The 14,153-nt window shown below is 33.4% G+C and overlaps 2 protein-coding genes and 1 long non-coding RNA gene across 8 annotated transcripts in view; all 3 read right to left on the bottom strand.

Moving 5' to 3' along the window:
* Window positions 1-328: 328 nt before the first annotated feature.
* Window positions 329-2,536, bottom strand: bou (glycosylphosphatidylinositol anchored membrane protein boudin). Of its 4 annotated transcripts, none has more exons than XM_090106384.1 (4): window positions 2,474-2,536; window positions 2,243-2,345; window positions 2,008-2,163; window positions 329-868 (listed from the first exon to the last, which is right to left on the bottom strand). In XM_090106384.1, the coding sequence occupies exons 2-4, from the start codon at window positions 2,286-2,288 to the stop codon at window positions 672-674; spliced, it is 399 nt and encodes a 132-aa protein (XP_089962510.1). In that variant the 5' UTR covers window positions 2,289-2,345; window positions 2,474-2,536; the 3' UTR covers window positions 329-671. The 4 variants fall into 4 exon arrangements, with proteins under 4 accessions (XP_089962510.1, XP_089962512.1, XP_089962509.1 ...); XM_090106386.1 differs by lacking the exon at window positions 2,008-2,163 and adding an exon at window positions 1,751-1,891; XM_090106383.1 differs by having other exon boundaries at window positions 2,432-2,493.
* A 75-nt stretch (window positions 2,537-2,611) lies between these two features.
* Window positions 2,612-4,080, bottom strand: LOC149905095 (uncharacterized). 2 transcript variants are annotated; one of them, XR_016457159.1, is made up of 3 exons: window positions 3,785-3,923; window positions 3,209-3,453; window positions 2,612-2,720 (listed from the first exon to the last, which is right to left on the bottom strand). It is a non-coding gene; the product is annotated as an uncharacterized LOC149905095 (long non-coding RNA). The 2 variants fall into 2 exon arrangements; XR_016457158.1 differs by lacking the exon at window positions 2,612-2,720 and having other exon boundaries at window positions 3,227-3,453; window positions 3,785-4,080.
* A 1,110-nt stretch (window positions 4,081-5,190) lies between these two features.
* The window catches only part of btsz (bitesize), a 70,447-nt gene continuing 61,484 nt past the window's right edge, over window positions 5,191-14,153 (bottom strand). For both annotated transcript variants that reach the window (XM_090106337.1, XM_090106338.1), the window contains exons 6-10: window positions 12,032-12,226; window positions 10,015-10,269; window positions 8,798-8,964; window positions 6,712-6,920; window positions 5,191-6,194 (exon numbers count right to left, since the gene is read on the bottom strand). In XM_090106337.1, the coding sequence (XP_089962463.1) occupies window positions 6,058-6,194; window positions 6,712-6,920; window positions 8,798-8,964; window positions 10,015-10,269; window positions 12,032-12,226 (963 nt within the window). In that variant the 3' untranslated portion in view covers window positions 5,191-6,057. The remainder of the gene's footprint in view (window positions 6,195-6,711; window positions 6,921-8,797; window positions 8,965-10,014; window positions 10,270-12,031; window positions 12,227-14,153) is intronic.

Raw genomic sequence — 14,153 nt, 5'->3', positions numbered from 1 at the left:
ACGAAGAAAAAAAAAATGTCTCGGTCTGGCAGGACACAGAAGGCTGATCACCTACTTGTCCCTAAAGAAAATCGATCAGTGAAACAGATGTATGAATAATGCATCTGCCCCTTACCCCACTACGGGGACACGGGACTTCACTTTACACTTATTCCTATGTAAATAAGCAATCCTATGTTAAAATCTTTAATAAGTATTTCTCTCTCTTATAATATATAAAAGGTATTGGTTGTAAGTTACTTTTTTTCAAAGGAAGCAATTACTTTACAATATATGTATAATAAAAACATGGTTTGATATCAATTAGGTTGAAAATTAAACAAAACAATAGATATAAAATATTTATTAACAAAATATAAAAAGTCAGTTGTTCTTACAATAATAAATTCTTAATCTATGGACGGATTATGGAATGTTGATATGACTGAGTCTATTTGCATAAAATAAAAACTTTACAAAACAACACTTTTAAGTACTATTGAGTAAGGCTTGTAATTTGGTTTACATTATTATTAAAAAAGACCAGTTTCACAACTTCTGGATGTCCTGATTATCTTATCTATCAGTTAATAAATCATAAAGAAATAAAGTATGAAATATACCCCAAAAAGTGTTGAATTGGTAATCAGGAACATTCATCAAAAGCTGTGAAACCGGGCCTTACATTCAAATTATACACACTTAAATACAAAAAGAGCTAACATCAGCAACATAGCTGACACTTTCGTAGTTATAGCGCTATTACATCCATCAGTAGTACATGTATAGATACATGTTCTATACTCCAGTTTGTCTCCAGGCTGTTGGACATATTTACACTGGTTACCTAAATCCAGTGAGGAGCAAAACCTTTTTGTACCGATTCCACCTGAAAAATAATTGTGTTCATTAATGTACTGTGAGGATTTAATGGTTAACACACAGGAAAAGTAATACTACATTTTATAGTGTATGTTATAAATATATTCGAAAATAATCCTATCCTTTTAAACATACATTAGTATATAACTCTTTTGCAAAATCCTATTAATATTATAAATGTGAAAGTTTGTATGGATGTATGGATGTTTGTTACTCTTTCACGCAAAAACTACTGAACCAATTACAATGAATTTTAGCACACATATAGAGGGTAACTTGGATTAACACATTAATAATGAAAAAACTAATAATTGGATATCAATTTTATAATTATTAGAAAATGAAAGACAATATTATAAAAATTTACTCACATAATCAAATTGTGTGCAAGGTGCCAAATTGATATTCCCAGTGCAAAAACTGTGTAGACCTAATCATTAAACACCATGCAAAACATAAAGAAAAACCATCACCACATTATAAATAATGTTAATTTGATTAAATTTTAAGTATTTTACCATTTAGCTAAGATTCAGAGCAGAATATAAGTTCTTAGAATTCAAAAATCTTCATCAGAGTACTTTATATCAGAGTACTTTATATCATATTTGGCTTATGGCTATATAAGAATTTAGTTCCTTCACAACATAATTTTAATTATTCAATTTCAAGTCGCTTATAGCATGAAATCAATGCAGCACTTACTATTTTGAAGAAAAATGAAAAAAAATTGCTATATTTTTCTAATTAGTAAAGGCAAGGGGCTGAATAAAAATAAAAACAGGCAAATAATAAGTGACACAAAGCAAATAATCCAAATCTCAGTTGATAGCACTTCTATATACAGGTGAATAAAAGCACCAGTGATGTTAATAAAATTACTATCAACCTATTTCCTTGACGCAATACTGAGCATTGTAAACTTGGTCACAGGGTGTTTCCCTCAAGATGCCTCCATCCAAATTCATGAGCCCATCCCCACATTCCATATCCCCTGTCGAGTTACATTGGTAGCACTCGATGGAATAACCTGCTCTTAATACTATGGTTAATAAAATAATTAACTACTATGGTAAGTATAGGTATTAGTTTTGTTAGTTACAGTTAGTACGCCCAATGCTAATATCGTTATTGTATTGGTCGTACCTTCAAATCTTCCTACATGTTTAATACAAAACTGCGCGTTATGAATTAGCGAACAATCTGTAGGCACTAAACTTGATTCGGAATCTAAATATTCATTGCATTGAAATGGGTCATTTGAATCGGTTCCAGAACATTGGTAACAATTTATAGAATAAACTAAAATAAAAAAAATCATATTATAACAAGGTTATATAGAATACAAATATAAAATTGAGGCAATTACCCTTTAATTTACCTGATTTTATTGTAGTCAAACATACTGCAAGTATCAACAGATTCATTGTATTTTGTTATGTTTGAAAATTGTGCTAAGTTGAATGAAGCTGTAAAGTTTTTGACTGAAATGTAAATGTGTGTTATTATAACAATCGTTCTCAATACAAATAGATAAAATCGAATGCAATTAATTCAAATATCAACAAACACTGTCTAAAAATTTAAAACCAAGCCCATATTTTTGAAGTACCTGTTGACGTTTTACCATAGATTTAAATTTTGCTGTATCAATGACATCTTGTACTTACGCCGCCTCAGAGGAATAAACTTATATTGCTCTGTGCTCTGAGTACGCCGCAGTCCGCACAGAGACAAAAAGACAGACTGAAAAGATTTTAATAACCTCGTAACGCCCAGGCTATTTTTACCAAACATTGGCTTGCAGCCCAAGTACCTTTTAAAAGGTTCACATGGTGCGGACCCGGAGGTGATGAAATCTAAAAAAAGTGCCTTATTATTTCCGTATGAGCGTGGGATTTTTTCTGCATGTAAATATATGTCAGTGGAAGGTTTTGAGACACTAAATAACCCCAAATTCGTTATTCTTTATTTAGGCATATGGGCTTTAATGTATTACAAAACCCGATTTCGCAAAATTCGTATTTTTTAAATTATTGATTAGCGGTAGACAATATAGGGTTTATTTTATATTACAAAAAACAATGAACATAAATATTTGGATTAATACATGTCTTCCAAAATTTTAATGACCAAAAAGATATCTCACACTAACAATCTGAGAAAAAAATATCAATTTTTGAACAATATGATCATTATTTTCTGTACTTATTATTTTAAAAGGCTAGTTTATCACGTGTTTTAGGATTTCTATCAGAAGAAATCCACTTCCAACAGATGACAGAAGCAAAAATTAGCAAGTTTCTAAATTGGACCCAAAAACACTATATAATAGCAACCCATATACCTTTTAAAATCAGAATGATAGTAGGTAAATTGATATATTTCTATAGAAATTTTAAATAATTTCGCAAATAAGAGTTGGTTTTTAATAAAAAAATATTATTTTCAGATTCTTCAGAACTGGAAGAGCTTTCTTGGTTTTGGTTTATATGTTGTAATCCTCATCTCCAAATAGTTCATACTCTTCTATATCTGACTGATTTAATACTTCTAAAGCTTCTTCGATTTGCTCATCTCTCATTGGGTTACCTGAAAAGGATAGGTACTAAAATATTCTGTAACAGACTAAATAATTTACTTTATATTATGAAGGAGAAAACGGTCTAAATCATAAGTTTCAAAGGCAAATCAAATTGATTAGTGGTTTATTCCCTTATACCTTTTAAAATCCAATAATATGTTAATACTCTTATACCTTCTAAAAGGTATCCAGATTTTACGAGGTTATTTTACACGCATATTCTTTATTTTCGCGTAAATCTAAATGTAATTATAATATTTACTTATTTGTCAACAAGCAGAGTAAGATACTCTCAGTTAAAAACCTAAGATTGCATCAATAATCATGGATTGAACTTACCACGTCCTCTAGTCAGTCAAGATGGCCAGACTTTTCGCCGGAAATTACATATATTTTATTTTTCTATTGGCACTATTTCTTAACCATAGACAAAAACATACTTTCCAGTAGCCGGATAAAAAACAGTAATTAGATTTGGCGCGTAATTTAAAATGTTACGGCGTTTTCAAATCAGATACTGTCAGATACATTTAAAAAGGTACCGTGGGCGTTTATGTCATAAAGTTGGATAACAGCTTGGGCCGGTACCACTATCGAGCTGCATGCCTTTTAATAGGTATCTGGGCGTTACGAGGATATAGCACTCGCTAGATCTTTTAATAAATCTATTTGCGAGTTTTGAACTTATATTTTACTAATAATTTTATTTTAAGATAAATTTTAACTGAAACGTTGCTAGTTCATTAAAAAATACCAATCACAGTACAAATGTAGATTGTGATTACAAAAATGAAATAATTATACAATAATAGCTCAATGTATACAATGTACAATATTTTTTCTACGTAAGCGTTCAAATACGCAGTTGCGTATTGCTTGATTGCATTCAAGCTTGTTACCTATGCAATCAAGCTTTCCTGATAACCTGTGGGGAAGGGAATTAGGGAAAACCTCAGAGGGGAAAACACACTGGTGTGGGTGGCTCTGTGGTGTGTATTGTGTACCACAGAGCAAGTAAAGGTGTGTACAATCAGGGCGAGCCGCGGGTACGCTGTAAGGCCCGAGGTGTTTTTTAATTTTTTACAAATTAAAGTTGATTAAATTTTGATGCTATGGGATTTTGAATATGACTCAGTTTTGGATAGTCTATTATTTAATAAAATACTCTTTGAGCGACGTCTATGTGAAAATAAATTTGTACTAAACGGCAAAACTCAGCCTTGCAAATTTTATCCATTATTCGTATCATCGTATGTTCCCAAATATTTTATAATAGAAGAAGTCCCAAATTCGCTAATCTCGTGATTTGAGCAAAACTAAAAAAGTATATGATAGACACTATCGTTTTTTTGACCTATCTAACTACCATAAAGTGGTTTCATTCTAGGTAATGGTGGGCTGTATGAATTTGGATTTAATCAAATAATAAAAGTTGTGGCAATAAATTTATTTGCACATTTTCTATAATGCGCTGTGGTCTTTCTAGACTGTCACTACGTCCGCGTCGTGACTCGTGAGCATATTTTACATTAGTTGGTCATAACACGAATTTTACGTTATGGCTCTTTTACTGTGTCCAGTAGCGACGATACGTTGTGAGCTATTTATTCGCTATCATTTTCGGTATATCATGGTTTAAATAAACAGTAACAATAATTATTTTTAATCATCGCATGTTCAAACGTCGAATCCTTTCTTAATATTCATTCTAATCAGGATATAACACAGGAAATGAAACTCCAATATTGATAGTAAAAATATTTATTCAAATATTAATTTACATTATTTTTGTAAAAAATATGGAAATAAGGACACTTAATTTTAAGTAGATTTATTAAAAAAATATTCTTATTAGTAATTATACATTTATGGACGACATATTTAACAATCCTATCACGCTTTTTCACACATTCACACACACACACACAGGTGAGGGATTTAGAACTTATTAACTACGAATGTAATAATATTAATTAAATCACAATAGTCATGAGCGGATTCTTAAGACTCATGTTAACTTAAATTTGTACATTAAAGTCCTAAATTAAATGCGTAAATAATATTTTCTTATTATTATAGGCAGTTTACCCTAAACAAAGCTTATGTTATAACTTATGCATCACAATGCGGGAATGTAGGAGAAAATATAAAAATATACAATTCAGTTTGAAAATTTGGCCTAGGTTATTAGATTGGCACGTTTTACTACATCGCATAATGTATTTAAAACACACAACATTTATAAAGAGTATTTATTTATCGATATAATATAAAATTGGTCCTACGAACGCACACACTAACAGTCCTTAAATATAAATATATAGCTTTTACAAAGTGTAATTAATTCGTTGTAGAAAACGTGGGCTTTACAAGATGTATATAAATAAAGAAAATATATTATTTATCATTTCAGTCAGAATTTTTCTGCTTCACATTTTTACCGCCATCGCCATTACAACATTATCATTTGGCGGGAACTAACGGCCAATTTGAAATCTCCAACTGTCAAATCTAAAGTGCAAAATACACTGGCGTATTGTCATCTAGTAAATAAGTTATTTATAGGTATCAAGACGAAGCGTTATTTTTCACTGAGACGTTATAAGAATTTCTTAATTGTTGTTAAGTTGTGGCCTGAGGGGTAAGGAGCCTTCCACCCAGAAGTTCGGTCGCTGCATCATAGTTTGCCACAAGGATACTTCTTTGCCCGCGCTGTCCATCCAGTTTACGCTTGCTCCCATATAAGTACCTGTAAATGTTAATAAAAATTAACATATTGTTATAAAAATCAAGAAACTGTTTTTAATGAATTCCACAAGGACACAATTAAAATGATGTCATAAATACCCACAGAGGTGAATGGGAAGGTTAAACTCATGTTTATTAAATCTTATTTTATCGACTATTGTATTTTTACTTAGTATGTAGCTCAGGAAGCGTGTCAAAAGTAAGTTATTAACTTATTAATATCTGTCACTTTCCATTAAATAAATAAAACTAATAAATAAATATTTCAGGACAATTTTCACACACGGCACGACCTGATCCCATACTAAGCTTTCGCTTGTGTTATGGAAACCAGATGGCTGATAAACATACATATATAATTTTAATAAATACTTATATATAGATAATTAACACCCAGACACAGAGCAAACATTACTACATCATCACAAATATTTGCCCCGGGTGGGGACTTGGAAAACAGGATCACTACAAACTAAGCCAACCGGTCAGTCATTCTTTAAACACTAATCATAACTTACCAGTGCCAAGCGATAATCGCACAGCGCCCATAAAGTCGTTCGAAGCCAAACGATCTCTATCCCATAGACTGAGTTCTAATGCCCTTGTAGCTAACTCATCGAGAGTAACGCCACGGTAAGTAAAGGTGTGTTCCCATCGCGGGCTCAGAGTGCGTCGTGCTACACCCGTCTTCTGTTTGGCGAGACGACCACGCTCCGGGAGGAGATAGCTGTAGGAAAATTAATAAAAAAAAATAATCAATCGAACGCTATATTATTCTTTAAGAGTAAGTTTCTGTTGGGTATGTAATTCAAACTCAAACACGTATATTGTTCATGTGTAACGTGCGAACTGAAAGGAGATAGCTATGATATAGGTGATGTTACCCAAATTCGAATGTAAATTTTGCAACTCGCCTGTGGTCTGGGCACAGGTAGCTATGGCATAACATGATAGGATGTTAAGCGGGATATTTATCGTTACGCAAACACAAAATTACTGACGCAAACGAAGTAATGAAGACTATTAGGTGGGATCAGATTTTGAAAAACATCAAATAACCAATTTCTTTTCTCTTTTATGTAAAACTAAGTTCTACTCTACTTTCTCAATCGGTGAACGAAATATTTTTTTACTTAATAATATGTCACATTATACCAACATGCTAAATCTTTTATGTCACACATAATGAAAAAATACTACCAATCGTTCCAATATTATTTATATAATAATGACTAGGATTAAATAAATGTCTGTTTGTTTTTATTCATTAGGTATTTTTATCTGATATTACTAGCTTCGATATTGAATAAATGGTTTTGTTTGAAGTCGAAAGGATAACTACATACATTTGTTTATTTACTATCCAATAAAGTTTAACACAACACTGATGAAAACAAAATGATACAAACAAAGTGTAATTACATTGTTATGTATGTACTTAGTCACTACGCACCATTCTGAATGCTTTAGTAATATTATTAGCAGTGTGATTGTAGAATGTACAGAAATGATAATATCATTGTCTTACAAGTTGTTTTGTACGCACTGAATAATCCTGTCTTTAAAGCGGCTGAAAGCAAAGAAAAGAAGCGTGATATTTCTGAAATAAAATAAATCTAGAGCACATAAATATGGTACGATTGTTCTTGAAAATAAACCTAGTATTCTTTTCATGGTCATTTAACTGGAATTCTTAAGAATGTTCAATAGCCATTTTCTATTAAACATAAATAATATTTTTATGGTTTTACTACAGAGCAGAGCAAAGTTAAGTTAGTAGCATAGACTTTAAAATTACCGTTAATACACATAGATCCGTTTGGACAAAGATTGCGAGGATAGAAAAAAGCTAAATAAAGAAGAAAAACTGAGGCAAACTAAACCAAAGCTGAATTGAGGCACATAGCATTATTTTTAGGTTTCTCTAGAAATTTTTAATCGGCTTAGTTCAGAAAAGATGATTTATTGGTTTTATGATAATCGGGTTACTACGATGGCTTAAACCAGTAAGTAAGTAAGTTCAACGTGGAAAAATTATAGATCTATATAGTCTAGCGCCATCACTTTCCCACAAAGAAAATAATACTGCTTTAAAACATCATGGTAACCCCCCGGGACTTATTAGATTAATTTTTTATTCATAGGTAAACATTTGGCCGCTGTTTCATCTGATTTTAAGTGACAACGCGTCCTAATTTGTAACATTTTATTTAGGTGCACATTCGCTTACAATTTACCAATATTATAAGAAGCCGGGAAATGTAAAATATAAATCGGTAAAAATCATTGAGGTATTATTATAGAGAGGACACCACGAACAAAATCTGTGCGACAAGCGCGGCGGCGCGGGGCGGCCAAGGAGTCATACAATTTGCAAATATTCTACCTATTATTACTTATAAATTAAAACCAATCAATGTAACAAATAAATATTGTTTATCTTATTAAAAAATACGAATAAACTTATCAATTAAAACCAATCAATGTAAAAAAGAAATGGTTTGAGACAATTGACTCTAACTCGTGTTAGAAAAAGTGTAGGCCTCTCTAGTACGTAGTACATTGTAACTCAATGGTAAAAATAAAGAAATCCTTTCGCTTTACCTCTTGCAGAAGACATCAGCGAGTCCACTGGGGCGCGTGGCGACCAGGTTCTTGGCCTCCTTGACGAGCACGTGCAGAGTGCCCTTCCGCGCGCCGCGCTCCGGCTCGAACTTCAGCCCCACGATCAGGTCCCCGCGGGTGCCTTGCTGCTCGTCGAACTGCTCCGTCTGGACCAATGGACTCATTTTATAATAGAGGTAGGGTTAGAATAATTTGTCACGGAAGAATTCCAACCAATACCCGCGGCTCCATCATTAAAGCGGCTCGACGGAACACAGTGGGGTTTTAGTCGGTAAGAATCCGACATAGCCCACGGCTCTTTCCCCGGGGGCAGTGGGTATCTTTGGAAGATTTCCCCACTATAAAAAAAGAGTTAGAATAATTTGATAAGAGCTGGTCTTTTATTTGTGGCTAGTTTAAGTGCTCCGTCTGAGAGTAGTTGCGTTATATACTCGCTTACGAGGTGACAAGTCATTTAAAAGATACGAATTTTACAGGAGCCGGCCTTTTATTAGTTTCTTGATGAACTGTCTGGTATGGGAACGATTACATTTTAGAAACGGAGAGAAAATAGAAAATAAACAGTTGCTCATTGAAATACTCTTACTACTCTTACTTTTGTTCTCCTGAACGAATTTTATCTACCAACCGATCTTCACTTAGATCTCTAATTTGCCCAGCAGATAAAATAATAAAAGTTCTCCTACCCGAGTTTGGCTTAAAAAAATGAAAATAAATATTTGATGTCTGAGTCAAATGATGCTGTAACTAGAGAAAGGCCCATAGAGTACAAATTAGGGCATTAGTAACATTGAGGTATTACTACGTATAGAGAGGACACCATGAATAAAATCTTTGCGACAAGCGCGGCGGTGCGGTGCGCGCGTGGGGCGGCTAGTGAGTCATAGATTAAGCGATGAGTTTGTGACGTTTGCCTCTAACTCGTGTAACAAAGAGCGTAGTAGCGATGCTCTCTCTAGTACGTAGTACATCTATATACATATATATAAAACTCAAAGGTGACTGATATAGTGATCTATCAACGCACAGCCCAAATCACTGGACGTATCGGGCAGAAATTTGGCATGCAGGTAGATGTTAGGACGTAGGCATCCGCTAAGAAAGGATTTCTCGAAATTCTTGTGGGAACGGGGAAAAACGGGGATGCACGTACAAAGTCGTGGGCGGAAGCTAGTAGTAACTCAATTAGCACTGACCCGCTCGTGCAGCTTGTACCACTTGGGCGCGGGCTCGTCGAACACGACGTCAGCCAGCGGCAGCGCCACCTCGCCCAGGAAGTCGTTCCGCCCGAACATGTCCGCGTGCCACACGCTCAGCCACAGTGTCCGCGCGGACAGCGTGCCCAGCGGCTGCGAGAAGCTCAGCGTCTCCTCGAACACGGGGTTCAGCGTGTTCTTCTTCACCTTCGTCTTCCTTTTGCCAGCTTTCGACTTGTCCGGCAACAAGTACACCTGGATGACACAAATCTTATATATAAAAATGAATCGCAAAATGTGTTGGTAAGCGCATAACTCGAGAACGGCTGAACCGATTTCAATAATTCTTTTTTTATTATATTCCTTGAAGTACGAGGATGGTTCTTATGTAGAGAAAACGTAAACATGTACCACGGGCGAAGCCGGGGCGGACCGCTAGTATTGTTATATAAATAGTGATCTTGCATGAATAATAGATAGACTAATAATAATTTATATTTATTTATTTTATTTATTTAAAACTCTTTATTGTGCTGCCAAAGTACAATCAAAAAATATTCTAAAAGAAAAATAAAACTGCACAGAAGGCAGCACTTAAGAGTGATCTCTTCCAGGCAACAAACTGATATAATGATATAATAAACTAGAAGGTAGGTAAAAAGTATACGCAAAAATAAATAAATAATAATGATATCCAAAAATAACAAAAATATTATCAAAATATAAATATGATTACAAATAAACTAAATACTATAAAATAAAACATATACATAATCAAAAATTAACGTATAATAAGTACCTACAACATTCACAGTAGTTCTTGAGATTAGCGCATTCAAACAAACAAACTCTTTGTCTTTATAATCTTAGTATAGATGGAATTTAATAGGACAGTTCAGAAAGCAGATTCTGTATAGAAGAAACCCGTTCTTCTTTCGGTCTTTCCGCTGAACGAAAATGTCTTTTAACAGAAATAAAATTATTCGATTTTTACCTTTTACGAGCGGACGGATATAAATTAACCCGTGACGTGTCATACGCACAGCGGGTGTGCGTAACTCAAAATGGTACTGTAGCGTCCTGCGCACAAACGCCTGTGCGTAACGCGGCCCGTGACATTGAAGGTCATCAGTAGAGACTTACAAGTGAATGTTTCCAGTATAAAAAATATTTCTCTATGCCTTAAACATTTATAATTCGAATCGACACGACTCCGAGACAGGCAATAGGGACCAAAACCACAAAATAAAAAAAAAAGTGAATCATTGATTGAGTTGCGTCATCGGCCATAGTTTGTGACATTTGTCTTGTTCAACGAATATTTGGATTGTGAATTATGCCGAGAGGAATAATTAGATGAGTGATAATTGAGACGTATATTACTGGAAATTTTACGTAGAATACGTTTATGATATTGGTTTTAGGGATATTTGAAGAATACTCAGTGAAAAAGTGTCTCAACTTTTCAGTGCGGAAGACGCAAAATGGCGCTTTTTTTCTTGTTTGTGAATAATGGAGATTTGTTATTATTCATAGTGAAATACGTTGTGTTAAATGTGTGAAAATATAAGTGAATGTATTTGGCAATCGTGTAGTGATATGAAAACGTGAATATGATCATTTGATGACTCAGCATTATCATGTAAGTGTTAGTATGTAAGCAATTAAAATTAAAACAAAAGAAAATCAATTTTTTATAATTTTATAGAAAAAATATATCGTCATGATTACATTTTTATGCTATAACTAGTTTCTTCCTCTTTCCAAAAATATATCATACATGGCATATAATTATAGAACAATAGGGTAAATAAAATTTTCAAACTCGGTAGTCATAAAAAAAGCTAGATTTCGTGAACTCCCTAGACACTATCGGGATCGGTGCCGGCTGTGCACCGGACACGTAACGGGTTAATTAATTTACAAGACTAAAAATACCTCAACACCAAAAACAAAACGTATATAACATTCCAAAAAACCAGTTTGTTTACATTTAGAATACATTACAAAAACACACCTTGACATAAGGATCGGACCGGTTCCTCTTGACGTCGACGGGGGCCAGGTCTCTGCAGCGCTTCACTCCGACCTCCAGTGCTCCGAGCCTGTAGTTATACAGGAGGGAGAACTGGACCTCTCCTCTTACGGTGACAGTACCCCGCATTCCCTCCCCGGCTCCACTGTATACGGAGGCCATGGACTCAGAACGCGCCTGCAAAAGATTATTGTTTGAAAAAAAAAATATTGCGAGGCGGGATGCTATTTCTTTTTCTTTCTAGTCTCCTCCTTCGAGTATTTATAAATTTGTTGAAATAAGAACAAGACGAAAAATTTAAAATATACGTAATAATTTTTGACTACACTAACAATAAGTCAATAATTGTAGGTAATAATATAAAGTTCAACTATAGTTTACCGATAAACTTTTATTCCACGTTCGATGAATAGAACGCAAGCGCACACAGCTCGCAATAATGTAAACAAATGTCCAATAAAAATATCATTTGCGGTAAACACGATATTTAATCCGACACCTTACCCGCATCTGTGTTATTGTGTCGAGTTCATGAAACCGCATTCACTTTTTGTTTGTCAACGTAATATACGCCCATTTGACTTGCAATCGAAATGGAATAGAAAAATATATAGGACAAATTGAGTATTTTAAATCATCAGAGACCAAATCATAGTAGGTACGTGTGTGTATTAAAAATATAAATTTTATTATGTTAATTTTGTAGTTGTGTGATTTAAAATAAATGGTTCTTTATTTCTTTCTTCTAAATATTTTGGTAGATTAAATTATCGATATTTTTTTCGCTTTAGCTAAGTACGTCATGTTCTAATGTTTGTTACATTAGAACATATGTTTGAATTAAAAAATGTAATTTTGCGAACGACGCGACGCGACGGTATTAATTAGCCATCATAGTAAGATTGAATGTAAATTATTGTATTAGAGACTGATTAGGTCTATTGTATAGCCGTGTGAAGAATATAAAAAAAATATTATGAAATAATCTATTTTAAGCAATCTAAACAAGGTGTTATTTTAGTGAAGGCGGAAACTAATGTATAAACTTTGTATTTATGGCAAATTAACATATGATTATACACAATCCATATCTTAATACCACATTCCACGCACCCACGATCTTCAAATATTTTAAAAAATATACATAGTATCTAATGTACACTTATAATACATATTTTAAAGTAGATTGTAGAAGATTAAAAAGCGACCCAGAAAAGAACAACAAACTTTGTAAATAACATGATGATATTTTAATGAATAAACTTTGATTTCACATAAAGATAAATTTCATTGATTTTAGAGATAAGACCTATTCGTATTTTTATGGATTGACATTGGAAACTTTATTGGCACCTTTTAATTATTGTTTTAATTATTGCTTGCTAAAGTCATCGGGATTACAAATATATGTATATGCAAACGATCGATAAGAGAGATAATTTAAAGATGTTAAAAGTTGTTTTTTTAATACGTTTTAAAACAGATAAGAAATCAATGGATACAATCATTTCTTAAGAGTGCGTATAAAGCCAGATAATTCTACGATTAAGCCCCGCACATTACGCGCCATGCCGCGCGCCCTCACAATACCCTCATACACCCGGCTCATCCAACGTACGTAAAGTTCATCGCAGGCTAAATTATACACAATATTCTTCGCTCGTTCAACGCGTATTTTCGGTAGTTAGTAGGTATGTTGTCTAAAATAATTGTATAAAACAGTGAAGTTGAAATCATCACAAATTATGTAATATGTCTTTTTATTATTATTTGTTTATAATTATTAATGATAATCGATACATATTATAAAACAGTAAAAAAACTGTCTGTATGTAATATATAAAAAAAAACAATATTAGGGAAACAGTATAGAGCACGAATCCGTAAAAAAAGTCTGTCGAAATAGCGAGTATAGATACTTATTTTTAAATAAACATACGCAGTCGACGACACACATTCCTCCAGAACTTTATTTTGATTAATTTGGTTATAGTCCATTGAATGAGTCCCTCCAAGGGGGGTCTAGAGTGCATGAGTTAGTAACGTAAGATGTTTCTTCGGAAACATGTCAAGAGTCCCTAGGTAATAAACATACTAAAACCCC

This window comes from Colias eurytheme, chromosome 10 (genome assembly GCF_061535395.1).
Source record: "Colias eurytheme isolate Ceu_HAF_F1 chromosome 10, ilColEury1 Martin Lab GWU primary, whole genome shotgun sequence".
NCBI classification, from domain to species: domain Eukaryota; kingdom Metazoa; phylum Arthropoda; class Insecta; order Lepidoptera; family Pieridae; genus Colias; species Colias eurytheme.
The sequence above is the reverse complement of the archived record's forward strand: the minus strand, read 5'-3'. Positions and strand labels throughout refer to the sequence as shown.